Source organism: Lolium rigidum, chromosome 6 (assembly GCF_022539505.1).
Source record: "Lolium rigidum isolate FL_2022 chromosome 6, APGP_CSIRO_Lrig_0.1, whole genome shotgun sequence".
Classification (NCBI taxonomy): Eukaryota; Viridiplantae; Streptophyta; class Magnoliopsida; order Poales; family Poaceae; genus Lolium; species Lolium rigidum.
Window position 1 is genome coordinate 308,424,605 of NC_061513.1, and position 21,614 is coordinate 308,446,218.

At 44.8% G+C, this 21,614-nt stretch overlaps 1 protein-coding gene across 1 annotated transcript; it reads left to right on the forward strand.

Moving 5' to 3' along the window:
- Window positions 1–8,804: 8,804 nt before the first annotated feature.
- LOC124664571 (phosphoenolpyruvate carboxylase 4-like) lies at window positions 8,805–17,257 on the forward strand. The gene is made up of 22 exons (XM_047202056.1): window positions 8,805–8,960; window positions 9,066–9,229; window positions 9,949–10,063; window positions 10,151–10,228; window positions 10,303–10,371; window positions 10,466–10,544; window positions 10,626–10,702; window positions 10,799–10,894; window positions 11,051–11,192; window positions 11,411–11,539; window positions 12,071–12,129; window positions 12,425–12,456; window positions 12,541–12,559; window positions 12,913–13,146; window positions 13,372–13,497; window positions 13,760–13,861; window positions 13,978–14,124; window positions 15,156–15,254; window positions 15,506–15,594; window positions 15,940–16,066; window positions 16,143–16,349; window positions 16,430–17,257. The coding sequence occupies exons 1-22, from the start codon at window positions 8,805–8,807 to the stop codon at window positions 17,255–17,257; spliced, it is 3,174 nt and encodes a 1,057-aa protein (XP_047058012.1).
- Window positions 17,258–21,614: the final 4,357 nt, after the last annotated feature.

The window sequence follows — 21,614 nt, forward strand, 5'->3', positions numbered from 1 at the left end:
GCATGCAACAAGTTCAGATATTATTCAGATAGAAGGATGCAAGATAAAATTATAGCATGTAGCTCGAATAGTTTCCATGGCTGCTCTCACTTTTGGCATTTTGGCGGTTGGTTCTTCTGCCTATGAAGAACACAAGCAAGAGGCATCTAGTGGTTAATCACAGTAGTACTTTCCTGGTTATGTACTGACAGGGGGCTTGTTCTTTTGGTGTAATTAGTTGACAGTTTATGCTGGTATGATAAAGCAGGAGGATGTGTGTGTATGCCTGTTCTTACGTTTTCTGCTTAAATCAATCCTTCACGCTTACGTTGATTTAATTCAAATTTACCCAACATTTTTATCGAATTCCCTTGTCTGTTACTCCTGTGTTACTAGTGCTACTGAGCATAGTTCTGAAACAGAGCATGCAGTCTGAAGTTTCAAAACAATGTTCTGGAGGATGTGTGTGTATGCCTGTTCTTACGTTTTCTGCTTAAATCACCCCTTCACGCTTACATTGATTTAATTCAAATTTACCCAACATTTTTATCAAATTCCCTTGTCTGTTACTACTGTGTTACTAGTGATACAGAACACAGTTCTGAACAAAGCGTGCAGTATGAAGTTTCAAAACAATATTCTTCTATACTTCACTGGTAGTGCCGAAAACCTTCCTTCGACAAAGTTAGAAAATGCCGGTGGATCTATGTAGACCCTTGGCCAAACTTTCAACTAGATCTGCGTTAGAAAAAACACTACTTATGACACCTGATACTTGTATCGCGTCAATCTGAATGGCGTGATAAGCCGGCAAATCCTAGTTCGGTGTATATAAGATCGCCGCACACCTCCCCCGAGCATGGGCAAGGCCTATATATCACTCTGTTTTTTCGTTTGCTGCGGTTTTTTTTTGTTTTTTCCAATTTCTGCTGGTTTTTTGCGGTTTTCCTTTCGATTTCCTTTTTCCTTTTTTGTTTTCTTTTTTCTGTATTTATTTTTATAATTGTTTTATTTTTCTGTTTAAAAATATTTTTCGCAAATTTCCAATTAAAAAATGTTCAAGTTTGAAAAATGTTCATATTTGGAATTTGAAGGAATTTCGAAATTTGAACAAAATTTGAGTGTTGAACAAATTTCAAAATTTGAGTTTTGAACAAATTTCAAAATTTGAACAAATTTTGGGTTTTGAACGAATTTCTGAAATTTGTATTATTTCGAATTTTGAACAATTTCGGAATTTTTGAACATTTTTTGATTTTTTCTAATGATTTTCGAATTTATTTTTTAAAAATTTGAACGATTTTATAATTTTTGTAAAAATAAAATTGTACATTTATAAGTTCTATATACATAAAATTTTAGAAACATAAAAAGAAACAGAAAAAGTTAGGTTTTTAAAACAGAATTGTAAAAAAAGGAAAAAAGAAAAAAGAAAAAACGTTAACTGATGGGCCACGACCCAATTAATAGCCGTCGGGTCGGAGGGGTGTGCGGCACCCCGTTCGCGCCGACCCGTTCGGCATATAGCACCTCCTGATAAGCCTATAGATATGCGGAGTATCTCCACCCATTTTGAACATCAACTATATCCGTTTCGGCCCGTCTCTGATCCATCTTGGACGCTAATTGTTTTGGTAAGCCGATAGATAACTGTTTTGGTCCGTTTGAATTAGCCCACGAACACAACATCAGCTATCCCGTCATAGCCCAACGGTCCAACATATTTTGTTTGGCGTGACCATGATTTATTTTTCTCTTATTTTTAACTAAAATAGTCCATATGTATCGGAAACAATAACGTAGGAATTAAATACATTTAAATAGCGGACATCAACCTAAAAAAAAGTCTCGCGGTGACTTTGCCTATGCAAGTGCCGTTCGATCAAAATCCAATGGATATATCTGATCCAAATTCAATATGTTGTATTATGGGAAAGTTTAATTTTATTTAGATTAAACATGGTTTATAATTAAATAGCTTTCTATGTTTGAATCTCAGAACGCGTCTAAATCATGAACCAACTTTCCAAATGAAACGAGACTTCCCTTAGGTTACTTATTAATCCAACTTACATGGTTTAGTGGACATTTTTTTCAAAAAGATTGAACTGTTTGAATTTTGATTTTAAAATTTGGATCAATCTTGTCCACTGTACCGTGCATAGGCAAAGTCACCGTGGTAATATTGTAGGCAAAGTCAGTGAAGCCCCGTCCATCACTTCCAATGTTCCATGGATGGATTGATGGCATCAAGCCTACAGTGTTTTTCTTCCCACAACAGAAGAGAGAACCAAGGAAAGAAAGGAAGGAAACGACTGCACTGTTGATCCTTTATCCTTGCGCTGTTCGTCGTGCTGATTGCCCGGGGCCCCCTAGCTTGAGGTTTTAACCGCATTCAGATTCAGATCGAGTTAGCCGGAGGAGGACGTCCAAAAGCTGTAGGGCGTTGATGATCCAGCGACGCAGGCGCGCTGTAGGGCTGTGGCCGGTGGCTACTCCGGCCAGCGTTGTCTGTCTCCTTCGCGCAGGATCCATGCAGTAGCAAGTACTAGTGCAGTGCTACTTGTGTATGTGCTCGTAGCTTCATTGTATTTTTCGTGGGTAGACTGGTTTGTAGCCTGCGGAGGCAGCATGGCACGCAGTGAAGCGTACACAGTGCAGCAATGAATATCTCTGGCCGCTGGCCACTGCCTGTAGGCTGGCGGCGTCTAGCCGTCTAGGGCACCCGTACTGCTACCACTCTACGCCGTAGCAATGGGTACAGTTCATCCAAGACCCTTGATGAACTTTATAAATTTACATTATCTGCTATGTGTTTCCTTTTATTTATCCATTGCAACGTGGACATGAAATTATCTAATTCACGAGGCAACGGACCAAATGCGGTTCGCCATTGTTAGGAGCAAACGGATCTGGGCCTTCACGGTGTTCACCAGCCATAGCATATGAACCAAAGCGGACAAATTGGCTACCCCAAATGCGGTGGTCTGTTGGAGGTGGAATAAGAGCATCTCTAGCAGATACCGCATCCGAGGCAAAACTAGATAATAAACACAAGTATGCGGTAGTGGGTAAAAAACATCCCGATCAAATACCGTAAATTTGCGAGCTTGTCAATTTTAGATGCATCAATATCCAATCCTGAGCCCTAATACTCCATATACTCGGATTTAGGCCAAATATTTGCACAATCCCATTGAAAAAAAAGGTTGGCGAGAGCAAATGTTCAGCTCGGAACTCCCGACTTCACCGCAGATATCATCTGAGGAGAACGATTCCGGTGAGCGGGTGCCGGAGCCGGGCAGCCGGAGTGGATCAGGGAGCAGAGCTGAACGGGGAAGGGCTGGGCGCAGTCGAGGCAGAGCCGTACGGAGCGGTGACGGAGGCAGGACGACCGAAGGAGGGCACGAGCGGCGCGAGGTCGGGGCGGAGGCGAGCGAGCACGGTCAGGCATGGGTGGCAAGCGAGCGGGGCTGTCCGCGGGGCATATGTCGTGGGAAACTGTCTAAATAAGATGGAAGAGGAAAAGAAAAAGGAAAAGAAAATAATATTTTCTGTTTTTAGAAAGGAATATGCCTTTTATAGTATAATTTTAGGGGATCTGTTCTACCATCTAACTTTCCGCGACGAAATTTGCGGATGCATACCCCATCCGTGTTATGCGATACAATCGGATGGTGTATCTGCTAGAGATGTTCTAAAAATGATCCCATGTTGGATAGAGATTTGGTCAACATGTGCACTAGTGATCTCGTATTTAAAAAAATCATATTTTTGTGTTTCAAAAAATCTTAATTTTTTCGCATATAGTAAATGATGTATACCAAAAATGTTCAAAATATCAAGTTTAAATACTTTATATACACAAAAATGACAGAAGTGTAGTCTCAGTAGTACATTTCAAAATCTCCAAAACGCATGAGATTTTGTTATTTTTATCTAGCATAAAATAAAAAAAATCCGGGTTGAAAATTTGCATGATTGTGAGATATATCACTGAGAATCTCCAGAATTATTTTCAGATTTTTTATAATTTATAAAATGCATTTTTTACTTGAGCTCGGAGCCAAAAGCACTATCCGTTCCCAGCTGCTTTTTATTGGCAACGAGCTGCGCAATCTCGACTCCATTCAACATAGAGGTGAAGTTCTGAAATAATTTTCCAACATTACGGATTAGTTTTGTGAACAAATTACCCGCCGTAGAAGAACTCGTGTTGCATAGACGGACAGGACATGCATGTCTAGTGTGATCGCCGTCGCGGTAAGGCATCTAACGTAGGCTGTGCGATGGTTTGCGTCCGCGCGGATCGGTAATGCGTTTTCATCCTGCTCCAACGGGACGATGCATCGTGTTCGGGGCGTCCGCAGCGACCTAAACGCGACGCAAATATGCGGCACGTTTGCGTCTCCGCGGACGCTGCGCGGTCGCGCCTATCGTCCACACGCTTTCCCACGGCCCGCCTGGCAGCGACCCTGGTTCTATCGGCCTCGAATTAAACCACAACAAACGCGCGAATGTAAACTGCCGGAGTGGCAACCGCGCCGATCAACCCTGCAACCGCCGGCATGGAGCGCCGAACCGCCGCGGAAGAGCAACCACCGCTTCGTTATACGCGCCACCATTAATCCCCGTAGAATATACCCCCTGCGTCTAGTGTAATTCACGTCCAACCGTCTCTTTCTTACTCTTTTTCTTCTTCTCCAACACCGGCACGTCATAAGCGACTACACCCTGCCGTCCGACTCCGAGAGCGAGGGCAAGCCGCCGGGATAGCGCCATTGGTGGGAAACAGACGCGACGCCAAGCGATCTTGGCTCCATGCCAAGTGACCCTGCCTCCACGCCGAGTGAGGAGGAGGAGGACGGAGGCGGCAATGCCAGCGACGGCCAGGAGGTGGACGGAGGCGCCGCTGGCAGCGGCAGCGAGGACGACGAGGAGGAGGAGGAGGGGCAGGAGGAGGAGGAGGACTCTGACGCCAGGTTCGACCGTTGGAGGCGCAGGAGGCGGCGGACGACGAGGCGGCGACAAGGAAGGAGGCCAAGGCCCGCACAAGGGCGCTGGTGCGGGCGGCGCATCATCGTCGTCGTCCGTTCAACGACGACACTTCGTCCGAATCCAACTCTTCGATGGACGCGTCGTCCTCCAGTTTCTCTTCCGACGAGGAGGTGACAAGCAAGAGGCGCAGGAGCGAGGACGACGAGGCAGGGCCTTCTAACAATAAGGCCAAAAATTAGTTTTAGTTTATATGTTTTTAAATTTGTTCTTGTTTATATGTTAAATATGTTTGAACCTATTCGATTGAAGTATCCGGTGAATTGTTTAGGCTATAATCTATTCAATTGGAGCAACATGACATCATTCAGTACTACCTTTTCGCGTTTAAACTTGCTCATTCAAGAAAAATGAAAAGAAGGAACAAGAAAAAAAATAGTTGCATGTCCGAACTGCGTCGGACCGCTGGGGGTGGCCCCCGACGTAAACGGACATTTCGCCCCTCGTGGTTATTTTGACGTCCGCCAGACGACAGAAACGAACGCCTACGAACAATTTCGATATCCGAAATACGTCGTCCTGTTGGAGATGCCCTAAGACGACGACTTGCTTGCTTGCGGTGCTAGCATTGCTCTAGGAATGACACCGGTCAGTCAGGTCGATCGGCTGGCGGTACTGCTGCTATACATGCAGGGGAAAGGGCGTGTCCTCTCCTCTCTGCCCTGCGCCGGTTGTCCGGCTGCGACGCTGGGTCAGAGCTTCTGTTCCCCAGTGGCCGCCTGGACGCGACGCCGAGTAGAGGTTGATGAGGCACGACGTCTGGGCGCTTGCTTTCCCAGGAAGGATTAACTCCTGTCGGGCCGCTGGATTGGCAGGAGCAGCCAGCCGGCCGGCAGGCAGACTGAGCGGTTTCTTCAGCCTTTCAGTCATGGAATTTATTCAACGGGGAACTGGACCTGGAGTTCAGCTGCCCATCGTGCCAAGTCTGCTGTCTGCAAGCAACACTCGTCTTCTAGCAGTGGATCGACGCGTCAGATCTCACTGGGAAAACAGGGGTGTACTTGGTTTCTCGCAATATTTTTTTATCTAGAGAACTAGCTCTGTAGGCAACCTCTAATTCAGGTTATGCGTCTAGTTTGGTTTCTAACAATTCCTTCCAAGCATTGTAGGAAAAGCCAAACCCCTTAGATTGTTTGCCCACAATTTACGTTTCGTCTCTCGATCATCATTGTTACAATCCGTCTTTTCCTGATAAGTTAACCTCGTCGGGTATGCGGTGAGTTTACCTGGAAAAAAAAAACACTGCCTGCAAGATATTTCACGCAATGACAGTTAAGATGAGGACTAATATATAGCATATAATCAGCAGCAGGACTAACATAGTTTTAACAGTGGATCAAAGTGTTGCACCATAAGTTAACAAACTATTGCTCATGATGCAACGCAAGTTCATATGTCAAGGGGTTAATATATACCACCTTGCAAAATAACATATTTGGCATCACTTTTAATCAAACATATCTACTCCCAAAATATACATCAACATCATTACCAGAACAAGCACCACATGCGCGGTCTCCACAAAAGTAATACTTCCTAAGGAAGATAGTAAACCGGCTCATCCTGCTCACAAGGCTGATCGCTAGATACTTGATGGCATGTGCCTTGTGCTCTATGAGGTGGCTTAGAGCGTGGTAGACCGTAGTCCCTGAGATGGGTGTTGCTAGAACACGACCAACGAAGACGATCTTCATGTGAGCATCAGTGGCGGAGTTTGTTAGAATATCTAGTAGGAGGCAAACCAACAACTTCATGATCTGAAGGGGAAACATGCTAAAAAAAAATCTCCCAAAAATCCCTTCACTAATTTTGTACAAGCTGTGGCGGGGGGGGGGGGGGGGCGCGGTGGCCCCCCTGAGTTGTACATAGCTACGCTAGTGGTGAGCAAAGTTTTATGTGGGCATACCGATGAAATCACTGTCCTTTGGTTTATCTTGCACGTAAGAAGTTAAGAAGTTAATTAATTCTTGGTCATGTGATAGCTTATCACTAGAACTAAAGTAACTGCTACATTGATCCAACCTTAATGTGGGCAAAGCAGACATTGTCCTCTATCATGATAGTTGTTGCCTTCTCCACCAAATGCACATATCCTCGGGTGTTTTGAGCTTGAGTACATGAACCCATCTTGCTCTTCAATGCCTCAGAAGGTTGTAAGCTTTTTTTTATAGCCTGAATCGTTTATTCATTGGGACCCCATTTTTTATGAACCCATACATCATGTTCAGGACGAAAATTGACTGAGCAGTTGGCGATGTCATGACATCCTTCTTTCAAATTGGATAGTACCTATCAAGCACCGGCATATATCGAAGAGGTACCACCGCCATCACCGAGTTCACTGACAGATGAGGCATTTTTTCCTTATCCTACAACATCAATCAAAGTACCATAGTACAAAAAGGTGGTAAGCAATTGTCCTCTAACATTCTAAGAAGATATGTGAAGAAGAACAATGGAGCCACAAGCAACATTGATGTCCTATGATACAACGGAGCCACATTCTAGCAATTGCCTTTCATTGAGCGCTGCCATGTATGCGCAAAGTTGGTACAAGGAGCATAACTACGCGTTGTGGAACCCCATCCTCGTACCAACCAATACTCTTATACATGGACTACACATCAAAGAAGACCAGACAACACATCCAACACATACCCAAAACATCGATAGATCTCTTCCCACGCTAGATCATCAAACTAGTGTTGTTAAATCAACCATACTACCATCAAATCTAAGATATCAAGTCTAGACTAATATATCTAAGCTACCACTGGTATGGTTCAATGTTACTCATAGCAATTTGATAATCAGACCAGTAAGATGACATGTTGGCGAGATGGTGGAAGAAGACATGCGGCGGCAGAGCTCCGCCGGCTAGAGAAAATGGCATCGCTTATCTGATGGTCGGTGAAGAAGCATTCCTCGACGGAGAGCTCGAATGGGGAAAATAGTGGCGCGGGATTTGGCGGTGAGGTGGAGTAGTGTAAATAGGGTTTACGGTGGAGCTGTTAATAAAATTAAAAATTTCATTTATACATCTCAATATAATCTCAAATAAGTATACAAGTACATATAGATGTCTAGCGTGCACGCACATTTTTTGGTCGAATAATGCTTTCATATGTAGACTATGAGAAAAAGATAAATGTAATGAATTAAATCGATAGTTTCCTATTTACATTGTTTGATCTGCATCGTGATTCGTACATGTGAGTTGCAAGTGGGTAGCAACTGAGTTTTTTTTAAGTTACAAGTGGAGTTGCAACCGAGATTTTTTAGTTGCAAGTGAAAATGCAACTTAAAGGATATGCTCGAGAAGTTCGATTTAATTTGTTATTCGTGCTAGTCATGAGTTGTCACATGAGTTGCAACTGAGATTTGATGGCCTTAAAGCAAAGTTGACTGAGAAATAGTAACATCCTTAAAATTATTCGAGTGATTAGGCCATAAAAAGCACGACAACAATTTGTATTAAAAATAAGGTTATTAGTAAGTAGCATAAGGAGAAATACATTCAGCATATATATTTAAAAATAAATCAGAGGTGAAAATGTTTGTGCCACTCGCATTCCCCGCTTCGACGCCTCCACTTGGCCGCGTCCGCCGCCTTCCTCTCATGGCTCCTCATCCTCTGACTCTCCGCATGGCCGCATCCCTCTCTCTTCCTCCTCCGAACAAACCAACCAATCCGGGCTCTCGATCCCTCGTGCAGGAACAAGGCAGCGGAGGTGATCGACCGGCCGGCGTCGAGTCGAGGCGAGGCGAGGATGCCGGACACGACGGACGACATTGCGGAGGGGATATCCTTCCAGGCGTTCGAGGACGACTGCCGCCTCCTCGGCAGCCTCCTCCACGACGTCCTCCTCCGCGAGCTCGGCCCGCACTTCATCCACCTCTTCGAGCGCATCCGCATCCTCGCCCAGGTACCCACCCGCGATCGCAATAGCATCCCCGCTGATCGATCAAATGCCGCTGTGATCGCTGCTATCTGCGTGGGCGACTGAAATGTTGGATACGCGATCAACCAGAGCGCGGCCACCATGCGCGGCGCGGGGATGGAGGACACGGCGTCGGTCGTGGAGCGGCAGCTGGAGGCGGAGCTGGCCGCCATGTCGCTCGAGGACTCGCTTTCCATCGCACGCGCCTTCTCCCACTACCTCAACCTCACGGGAATCGCCGAGAGGTACCACAGGTACGTACCCACGCAGCTGCAACAACGGTGCATCTGTGCCCTTGCAATTTTAATCGCCATTCGGAAATGTGTTTTTTGTATGATATATGTTTGTAATTCGGCAAATTATCCTGTTATTATTTTTCTAATCATCTGAAAGAGCAAATGTACCTAGTTTGGCACCCTCAAAAATCTGCAACGTAAAGATGCAGTTTCTAATGTACCTAGTTATAACTAATTTGTTGCCTGGAGAGAAACACATTTCTAATGTTTAAATTGTATCTGTGACACACAAATTCGGGAATGTGCTGGTGCTAAGTAAAACTTCATTACAGAAGTACACCTTCTGGAAAGAAAATGGATTGGCAGAGCTGTGCTTGTGGAACATACTCTTCTTTTCCTTCCTTCTTAAAATGAACAATGCAGTTAACGGAGGACTGTGTTTTTTTGTATGATGTGTTGAACACTTCTCAGTAGTCAAGACTCAATGCATATATTTGATCCGTACCATCATGCATCATAATGATGATGCATTTTTTTTCGATAAAGATAATGATATGTTGCATACTCATGGTATAGTATGTAATTCGGCAAATTATCCTATTATTCTTTTTCTAATCATCTGAAGAGCAAATGTACCTAGTTTGGCACCCTCAAAAATCTACAACGTAAAGATCCAGTTTTGTGCTGTATTTAACCATTCAGATGCAGAGAACAAATATTCTATCTTCTGTATATAGGGTCCGTAAATCACGTAGTGAAGTGCATCTGTCAAAATCATGTGATGATATATTTGACAAGTTGATTCAAGGTGGTGTTCCTCCAGAAGAACTATATGACACTGTCTGCAAACAGGTACTTATATATTGAAACAACGAAGAACATTTTTCGGATGGCATGATCAAGCTTAACTCATATTTGAAAAAAAATCCCGCTGTGCAGGGGGTTGAAATTGTCCTGACAGCGCATCCAACACAAATAAATCGGCGGACTTTGCAGTACAAGCATCTTAGAATAGCCGTGAGTTAATATCTACGATTTCTTCTTCTGGTCTTGCTGTTTCTTCTGTTTAATACGATGGAGCTGTGGCGCAGCATCTCTTGGAGTTCAATGAACGCCCTGATCTAAGCCATGAGGATCGAGAAATGCTAATAGAAGACCTGGTATACTTCAGGGGTCTTGATATACGGAGTACTTTCCATTCAATGCTCCATTTTCCATATCTGCTCTCAACTCCTATGGACTCTGATTATATAGGTAAGGGAAATCACAGCATTATGGCAGACAGATGAGTTGAGGCGTCATAAACCTACACCAGTTGATGAAGCTAGGGCTGGTAAGCAATTAAGAATTCTGGTTTCTGGTTTGTCTGTGATACTATATACATGAGTTCACAATATTTTCTTGACTCTTGCAGGCCTTCATATTGTGGAGCAATCCCTCTGGAAAGCGATACCACGATACCTTCGCCGTGTTAGCAATGCTCTGAAGAAGGTTTTAATAACAATATAGAGATATTTAATGAATTTTAACTTCCATTTCACCTCCTCAAGAAATTTTAAGTCTTTCATTTTAATGCTATCTATGTAGCATACTGGCAAGCCACTTCCACTGACGTGCACACCGATCAAATTTGGTTCGTGGATGGGTGGTGACCGAGACGGGAATCCTAATGTTACAGCAAAAGTAAGATTGCTGGCTTGATGATGCTTATTCACTAGTCTCTCTACATGATGCGATGTTTTTTATTTTCGTTTTCTAGAGGGGACTGATGGGGCTCTATTTCTGTTACTTTGACTTTTCCCACAGTAAGAAGATTGAAACATTTATTTCTATGTGCAGGTGACTCGGGATGTTTCCTTGATGTCCCGGTGGATGGCACTTGACCTGTACATCCGACAACTAGACAATCTTAGCTTTGAGCTATCCATCAAGAAATGCAGCGAGAAGCTTGCAAGCGTAGCTAATGAAATCTTGCTCAAAGGCTAGTTCCATAGTTCATACACTTTATTTGTCCAATCTTGATTAATGACTAAGACCTTGAACCAGAAGCTGGTTTGCTGTTGCCAATTGTGACAATTTTTGGAAATTACTATTTAGTTGGAACAACACATCTCCATAATGTAATCATAATATTGAACATAGGTTAGCTGATTTCACCCAAAGTGCATCTTTTATTTATATTTCAAGTGGACTCCTCAGAGTCGGCATCTGAAGAGACGAAGGCCAGTCCATGGACCCAAACAGGACCGCAGAACATCGTAAAACTTCAGCCTAGCTTGGCGCTCGCTGCTCAGCTTCCTTCTGGTGCCGATCTTCCATCATTGACAGGTAGAATCTTTGTTGAGCTCCTAACTCCATGTTCTAATGCATCATACAAGTATGTCGCTTTAGAGTTTCTGGTATTGGAATAGACTAGCTTGCACCATCAATTAATTTGTATAATAAATTGTTGTCGCTTTTGTACAAAAACAAATATGTCACTGTTCTTTAGCGCTACAATTGCATGCTTTACCAATATTTTCTTAATAAAAGCCTTAATACTCTACACCGGAAGCTCCTAATAGCACAAGTGCCCAATGAAGTTTCAATAGGCTAGTTGATCAAATTGTTATACATCAAACAGTGAACTCCTTGATGTTTCCTGATTCACTATCATGATTAATGATTAATGTTTTAAATAAGCATACTCGAGTTATAAACTGGGCATATATATAAAGGTGTAGACCTTTCTCCTACACAGATCTTTCTGATGTCATTTAAATTGATACACCCTCCATCCCAAGAAGGTTGTCTGAGATTTGTCAAAATTTAGATGTATCTGGATATACATCACGCTGCAACATCACCTGCAAATCTCAGACAACCTTCTTGGGACGGAGGGAGTACTTCCAAAAGATGTTGACGTCCTTTCAGCCAAGGTAAAACATTGTATTTAGCAAATCACGCTGCAACATCACCTGCTACCTCTCAGCCAGGATTTAGCCAAATGTCTGCTTATCACATCTTATATTTGACATGTATTTAAAAAAAATATTTAACACACTTTTTAGAACATCGTTTAGTTAAAAGGCCTTTTGCACAATGAGGAATCAACATCTGTAATAATACCTGCGTTTTGTGTTACAGAATCTATGTAAATTTTGCAGTTGCGTTTATTAGGCTATGCCTACACCTTCACCTAGTTTTCTAATCTAGGACTTGTACCTGATGCAGAATGCATTGGTAGCGAAGCTCAAATCAGAATCGTAAAACCTCCATGGAACCCGAAACGTCAGGTTTGAACTATTAGGCTTTTGTGATGTCTCATATGTTTTACTTTTCATATGAAGCTTGTGGGACAACATTCAGGTAATTAGGTTTACACACAAAAAAATGCGGTGACAAATTAGGTGGAATATGTATCAACATGTTTGTTGGCAACTAGTATTATGAGCGACATGGATTATGGTTGCATGGTCTCACTTAGATTCAGTAATATCAATTTATATGCAACCTTAGCCGTACGGTTATAAAATAGTTAAACTTTTGGCAAATGTGTATTTTTTCTGCAGGTCCAAATCGTCTTTCACTTGAATTTGGGTTGCCATTCTTCCCTATTTAAAGAAAAAACAACGCAGTTTCTCCTAGGTAGCTGATGCCTGGACAGATAGATGTCAACGTAATTGTTCATGTCACATTAATCGTTTGCTTGTCTTCTCCAGGGGATTCAAATTCCAACCGAAAAGAGTGATGACAGTCCAGTGCAGTCTCCTGGACGAACTCGACCAGGATCATCACATATGGGTCGAACACCAAGTGCTGGTCAACTAAGGAAAATGTTGTTCACAGAATCTAAGATAGGCCGGTCAAGCTTTCGAAAGCTTCTAGAGCCAAGCCTCTCTGATAGACCAGGAATCACTCCATACAGGATTGTCCTTGGTAATGTGAAAGAAAAGGTTAGAAGCAAATTTCGTTTGTTAAACAAGCATACTGAGATTTAGGTTTGTCTGATTATCGGATTTGGTCCTATATTGCTAGTTTGTCGGTATTAAATTCAACCAATGGTAAGGGAAATATCAATCAGAACCAGTAGTTCTAGGTATAAACGAGACTAATACTATAATTCTTACATAATTAAATGTTTCTCTTTGATTTTCCTTATTTTATATTTCTGTTTTCAGATGATGAAGACACGAAGACGACTTGAGCTTCTTCTTGAGGATCTACCGTGTGACTATGATCCTGCAGAATATTATGAAACACCAGATCAACTTTTGGAGCCTTTGACCCTGTGCTACGAATCACTGGTTAGTCTTCGTTATTAGCTATTGTAATCAGAACTTTGGGTTGGTCATTGTACATTTTTGCTGCGGGCAATGCAAAATAAAACTCAATACTATACTCAACTTAGTACATGAAAAAAGTGCAAATCTTTTCACTCTATCAATTCAGACTGTTCAAATAATAAAATGAGCAAAAAAGTAACTAAAGAACATATACTCTGTTATCAGTTATCACATTATTCTTTTTTGTACTGAGTAGTATGTCTGCGTCAATTGTTTTGTGAAGCAATCATGCGGATCAAGCATTCTTGCCGATGGTCGATTAGCAGATCTTATACGACGGGTTGCAACCTTTGGTATGGTGTTGATGAAGCTCGACGTGCGCCAGGTATATGCAACAATTGCTACTGCTGCTTACAATTTCTCAGATCAAATTTTGCCTCTACTCCCAAAGAGCATAGCTAAAATTCAGACATTAATAGAACCACATATTTATTGCTTCAGGAATCAGGCCGGCACGCAGAAGCGCTTGATGCTGTTACATCTTACTTGGATCTTGGTATTTATAGTGAATGGGATGAAGAAAAGAAGCTGGATTTCTTGACTAGGGAGCTGAAAGGGAAGCGTCCACTGGTCCCCCCATACATAGAGGTAATTTGTTGTGTATATAAATGTACTATTTCAATACCAATTGATTGATTACATCGTAGATAGAAATGCTGAATCTTACTCCCTTTAAAACAAGGTTGCATTATGGTGTTTGGAATAAATGCTAGTTTGTATCTTCATGTTGCTATGAGCTAAATATGGGCATATGGCTTCTTGCAAAAAAAAAAAGGGCATATGGCAAACATATCATCTTGAGCCACCCATGCCATCCAGTTGAGTTCACATTGTTCTTGCATGAGCAATTTTGTGTTACAACATCAACCACATTGTTTATCTATCAGTAGAATTTCTCAGATACAAGTCAAATAATAATTTCTAAGTTGATGCTAAGAACCATTGGTTATAAACATAGAAATTCGTGCAAGTATAAATGGGTGAGAAAACCTTTACAAGCCTGGAGGTAAGATTTCCAGGTGTGAGGCCACCGACCAGGGCTCGAATCCTGGTTCTCAGAAAAAAAGACCCTTCTCTGAGTATTGTTCCCCATTCTTGTCAGGTCGCCCATAGCGCCGCCATAGCAGATGGAGTTTCATTAGGATCCTTTTGCTCGACCTAAAAAAATGCCATCGGGATTCTTACCCCAAGGATCGAGTTTTAGTTAATCTTTGTCGGACGACTATGAATATCGGCTAAGAGATGACTATTTCTAAGTAGGCTGCTCTACTAACTGAGATTGTAAAATGGCGTGGATTTGTGCAGCACTTGGCGGGGCAAAAATATCAGTTTTAACATTCTTGGCTCCATCAATATAGATTTATACTCCCTCCGGTCCTATTTAATTGACTCAGATTTAGTACAAAGACCGGAGCGAGTATTTAACTATTAAATAGAAGCAATTTATTTTCCATAAAATTTATAGCAAGTGAGTCAGCTAGGGGTTGAAAGTTTGATACATGATAATATCTTGATGCTTATGATTACATATAATTGTAGATGAGGAATATGTGAACAAAAGTTATGCTTTGACTAATTCAGAAGACTTACATATTTGTCTTTCTCTTCCTGTTTTGTAGGTTGCTGCTGACGTGCAAGAAGTTCTCGACACCTTCCGTGTTGCTGCAGAATTAGGGAGCGACTCACTTGGAGCATATGTGATTTCAATGGCCTCTAATGTAAGAAGAGGCACCACTTTTGTAATGTTATAAACTAATGAAGAATTTCTGAATATTTAATTAGCCATTATCTATATTTTAGAGTTCTGAGTGAATCTTACCTGCACTTACCTAACAGAGTGTTATGTACCATCTCATTAACACTTTCTCATATGCCAGATCACAAACTGTATTTGGCTGGAACAAGTTTTGATTTTGCAGGTGTTCCATAATGCTATCATTTTTTTTAATCAGCTTGTATTTCCTTGCAGGCCAGTGATGTCCTCGCCGTTGAGTTGTTGCAGAAGGACGCAAGACTAACAGTTAGTGGTGACATGGGACGGCCATGTCCTGGTGGAACGTAAGTAAAATTGTCTATTCATATGTACTAACAGTTATGGCTGTGTGCACCAGTTGGTGCAGAGGCCAGGGGACCTCCCTCCTTTTTCGAAAAAAAGCACTAAATTTCTCCATGAATTTCTTGTCATGTTCAATATACAGCTTTATGATCAAATCAACTGATGAACCTCAAAGCATACCATTTGGTTATACTAACAGGCTATTTAAAGGAAATAGTTGAACATCTAAACCAAACCTATTCTGCGGAGTAGAATACTGTTATCTTCTTGGGATAGTCAAGCCCACTCTACATGTTTCTGGCGATGGGCGAAACTGGTTAAAATTACGGTGTGGCCTTGTTGAACAGGTTAAGAGTTGTCCCCTTGTTCGAGACGGTGAAGGATCTGCGGGAAGCTGGCTCGGCGATCAGGAAGTTGCTGGCCATTGACTGGTACAGAGAGCATGTCATCAAGAACCACAACGGGCACCAAGAGGTAGAATATTATAAGACGTGAATCTTCCATTTTGACCAGTTATCTGAAACTTTAGTGAGCCTGTTGACCGTTGCAGGTCATGGTTGGTTACTCTGATTCAGGCAAGGACGCCGGCCGTTTCACAGCAGCGTGGGAGCTGTACAAGGCTCAGGAAGATGTGGTCGCCGCGTGCAATGAGTTCGGTATCAAGGTCACACTCTTCCATGGTCGCGGCGGGAGCATTGGCCGTGGCGGCGGGCCGACGTACCTCGCCATTCAGTCACAGCCGCCTGGTTCAGTAATGGTGAGAACAGTAGTTTTTTTCTGAACTCCAGAAGTGCACTACGCAGCTTATGTTTTTGACCAGATGAAATTAAAATGCAGGGCACTCTTCGGTCGACGGAGCAAGGTGAGATGGTGCAGGCCAAGTTCGGGCTGCCCAAGACGGCGGTGCGGCAGCTGGAGATCTACACGACGGCTGTGCTGCTCGCCACCCTGCGGCCGCCGCATCCTCCCCGGGACCCCCATTGGCGCCACGTAATGGAGGAGATCTCCCGCGTGAGCTGCGCACACTACCGCAGCACGGTGTACGAGGACCCGTCCTTCATCACCTACTTCCAGGAGGCGACGCCGCAGGCGGAGCTCGGGTACCTCAACATCGGCAGCCGCCCGGCGAAGCGCAAGGCCACCCCCGGCATTAACAACCTCCGGGCCATCCCGTGGGTGTTCGCCTGGACGCAGACGCGGCTGGTGCTCCCGGCGTGGCTTGGAGTCGGCAAGGGCCTACAGGACGCCCTGGACAAGGGCCACACGGAGGAGCTCCGGGCCATGTACGACGAGTGGCCCTTCTTCCAGTCCACGCTGGACCTGATCGAGATGGTGGTGGCCAAGGCCGACGCGCCCATGGCGAAGCACTACGACGACGTGCTGGTGTCGTCGCCCGAGCGGCGGGCGGTGGGGGAGGAGCTGAGGAGGGAGCTAGCGAGGTCGGAGAGGTGCGTGCTGGCGGTGAGCGGGCACTGCAAGCTATCGGCGAACAACCGGAGTCTGAGGAGGCTGATCGAGAGCAGGCTGCCGTACCTCAATCCCATGAACATGCTGCAGGTGGAGGTGCTGCGACGGCTGCGACGGGACGACGACAACCTGAAGCTCCGTGATGCGCTGCTCATCACCATCAACGGCATCGCCGCCGGGATGCGCAACACAGGCTGAACCTTCTATTTCTTCTTTTCCCGCTGTCGCTGGAGCCTTCAAGTTCAACCAAAGATATTGCAATCATTTGTTTTGCACAAGTATTAATGTCCTATTCATATGTTTTTCTTCGACTTGAGGAGCTACAGGACCCTGATTTCATTAAAATGAAACCAATAAACAAGATCCTATCATCCATCATCCAACATAAACATAGTTCTTACGCAGCATAACACCTACTGGTTCTACAGATTTGACTCCAGGCGTCGACAAGCTTACAACAAAATAACTAGAGGCTGAAAGCAACAGCACAAGTTTCTAGTAGTATCACCGTCAAAACCAACATCAGGTTCAGGATAATTCACACTCCTTTTTGCCAGCAACACAACCTTTTTCCACTTCCCCTTTTCTAGACAAACACCAACAAGTTGAGCCCGCAATTCTCCTCCTAGTGAGTTCCCATCCCTGACGCCCGCTAAAAGCTTCTTGCAGCACTCTAGACAACAGCAGTGCCGAGGTAACCTGAGGCTGACGGCCTTTTACCTTCTCAATCAAGCCCACTTAGATAAACAATACGAGATCTTGCACACAATACTGCAAGGATAATTAGGAAACACATTCTAAAGAACAGCAGAGTTCCTAACTTTCCAAATCATCCAAATAGTGGCAGCCACTCGTACACAGTCACTACAGATCTAGGAAATCTACATATCTACACACCAACATCAGAGAACTGGCAAATAGATCGGGACTGACCGCTTCGCTCGGCCCCCGCGTCGCTCCGCTCTGGGGCGACTCGGGCGGCGACGAAACCCTAGCCGCCAAGCCCCTCCTCCTCCGCCTCCCTTCCCCTTGCCGCCGCCAGAGGAGACCGCCGGAAACCGGCGCGTGCTGCCAAGGAAGGTGGCGGCAAGGATCTCGCGGCTCTGCTCTCGGGCGGAGCGCTTCGGCACCTGGGGCGGCGGCCTCGTCGGGTGAGGGCGGCGCGGATCCTGGCGGCGGGAGGCGCTCGCCGGTGCTGCTGACCATCCTCCTGGGTCGCGCGGGCGGCGTGGGGATGGTGGACGGCGGTTGCAGCGCGGGGGTCACCCCGGTTTGACCTCTGCCAGATCTGAAGACGGCGCCTCCGCAACGCGTGGATCCCACTCCCGTGGCTCCGATTCTCCCGGATCTGGAGCTCTCTAGGGGTGGTGGGGCAGGGGCTCTGTCCGGGAGAAATCCCCGGCCGGCGGCGGCGGCCCGGCGTCGGCGACGTCTTTGGCGCCGCTTTCCTCCTTGGGGGCTACGTCGAGGTACATCCTTTACCCCTCTTTCCTTTACCCGGGTGAAAACCCCAAGTCCTTCGGACTGGGCGGCGGCGGCGCTTTGGCGTCGTTCTCCTCCTTGGAGGCGCTGCCTTGGGTATGTGGAAGGTGGTCGGTGCCTGTGTGCGGTTTGGTCTGCCTGTTGCGGCAGCTACAGAGGAGCTACGGTGGCGTGGATCTTCTTGCCGTGTCTTCGGTGGTGACCTGGTCCAAAGCTTGTGTCTTGCCGGCGTTTCGGTGTGGTGGCCGGCGAAGCTGTTGGTGGAGCTCGCGTGCAGAGGTGGTCGTACTCAAGTCTTTCTTCCCGGGCTACTTGGCCTATGTTGTGCATCCGTGCTCTGGGGTGAGCGTCTCTACCTCTCGACGGTGCGGCGCCCTACGAGCCAGGGCGAGAAGGCAGGGGCCTTCTTCGGAGGTGGAAGCGGATTCCACATCGGCGGTGTCGCGGTGGAAGGTGACGAAGGCCTGATCTTCTTCCGGCGGTGTGCTCGTCTTCACAGCATAGTCTACACCCTCTGTTCTTGTCGGCAGTCAATGGCCTTGAAGCCCAATCTGTACTCCATGTTTATTTCTTTGCTTGCTTGTGGCTTTGAAACCTGTAAGCTGTTCGTTCAGCACCATGTACTTGCCGTTGTGGCGTTATTAATTTAACGCAGGGCTACGGCCTACTGTTTAAAAAAACATCAGAGAACTTAGCAGGGGAACTATCTTAACGCCCCACAAATATCTAGCCAACACGCACTTAAAAAATAGATGGTCAATGCTCAGCAGTCACAAAACATGCATTCAGCATTTTTTTTACCTTTACAGCCTCTATGCAACAAGTTATCTTCAGTCCAAGTACTGTTATGAACAAAAAGTCAAAGGAAAATTTTGATTTTTAGGGGAATTTTATCAAACATCTTCTTCCTATGCGGCCATTTCCTCTCAGCTACTTTCAAAACTAAATACATATAGAATGAACACAAAACCTACCAGACTTATTAATCATCCACGAGGGAGACTCTTTTGACCCCCCCCCCCCCCCCCACCCCCCACCCACACACACACCACAGAGTACCCTTCCGTATCTGATCATACCCCAACCTATAAAATTTAGGTCATCTTTTCGTAAAAGGACCACTACACGGGCAGTGATCTTTCCAAAATCTTCTTCTCTCCCCATTACAAATCTAGGATGTCATATTCATGTTAACTTAACCAAGTCAGTTTTCAGCCGCCACCCTCTTGTCTCCTATCGCTCACACGAAAAAGGCGAGATATCGGTCCACCATTCCCTTACCTGTCGGCAGCGAGGCCACGGGTCGATCCGAAGGGGGTGGGGACCTAGGATCATTCTTATTAGGTCAAGTATAGTTGGGGTTTGGTTCCATGGCGAAGATGGCATACTTGCATGGCGGTGCGACATTTTTTTAAAAATTTCAAAATATAAAAATACTTTGCCTACTTTATTTACTTAGGTTTTATGTCACTTACACCCCATTGTGTTTGACAACCATTTCGATGGAGTTGGGGACACAAAACTCTTGCAATTTCTTGTTAGGTTGCTTGAAGAGGATTGAAGTAAGAACTGAGATTTTTTCCTGAGAGTTCACTATAAACCCTCAAGTTATCCTTGTGGAGAAAATCACCCTTGCTGCATCATTCAGAACTTTGAGTTCCAACTAAGGTGGAAAACACATGTAATTTTGTTGCCATCAAGTGGTCGCTGCTGCCTCCCAACAAAGTTACTGCTGATTCCCAAGCGAACTCGCCGCCGCCTCCACCACCCGAGACCACCATCGCCCGCATCCATTTAACCCCAACCTGGTGTTGTGATATCCACGAAACATGAAAACATATGGCAACATCCGAGGCATGCGCCAGGAAGGAACCTCTAGCGACAGAGCCCTCCGTTGCGCTATCGCGGTCAACTACGGGCTCCTCGGGCTGGGTGGCGGCACCTTGGAGGAACCCCGTGGCCCTGGAGGACGGAGTAGAGCACCCACGGGAGAGGTGGAGGGGAGTAGAAAATATCGCGTCGATCTGCTGGTCCAGCATGTCCCCATCATCGCTATAGCCCTCCTTAGCTCTGTGACCATGGCCTTAATTAGTCCACCACCATCTTCAGAAGGAGCAATGCTTCCCCGCCCATTTTAAAAGTTATGTGACTTAATTGCACCCATGGTGCAAGCTACTTCCCGTCTCCTGGTTCATAGGGCTTGCGTGTATACCTAAGTTGTAAATTTGATCATGATAATATAAAATATATGATAAAACATATATCATTAGAAAGGTTAGATGTTCTACATCTTAATGATATAATTTTTATGTTGTATAATTAATATTATGTTGGCCAAATTAATAACCTAGGGATACGTACAAGCCCTATAAACAGGATTGAAGGTAGTAAGTGGCCGCAGGGTGCCATTTAATATTTGTTTGAAGACGGTCCTTGTCTTTGTTCTTCTTCTCCGGTCGGTGTTATTAACAAACTTCGGCTTCTTTGTGCTTACTTGTGTGGTTGTGTCTTATATCCCCAGGTGTCTCGTGGCTATTGATTAAGCGTATGTTTTTCAAGTATGCTCAAATGATATCGATGCGTGCTGGCGTGCAGTTGACCGTGGGAGTTAGAAATCTTTGTGGTGTAGCTTTTCTTCAGTTCCCTGGCAACGGCGCCAGAAATTTAGCTTGATACGCGTAGATGCACACGTCCGTTGGGAACCCCAAGAAGAAGGTATGATGCGTATAGAAGCAAGTTTCCCTTAGTATGAAACCAAGGTTATCGAACCAGTAGGAGCCAAGAAGCACGTGAAGGTTGTTGGTGGAGGAATGTAGTGCGGCGCAACACCAGTGAAACCGGCGCCAACGTGGAACCTGCACAACACAATCAAAGTACTTTGCCCCAACGTAACAGTGAGGTTGTCAATCTCACCGGCTTGCTGAAAACAAAGGATTAAACGTATCGAGTGAAAAATGGTGTTTGTTTGCAAAGAACAGTAAAAACAGAGATTGCAGTAGAATGTATTCAGATGTAAAAGAATGGACCGGGGTCCATAGTTCACTAGAGGTGTCTCTCCAATGAGATAACTAAC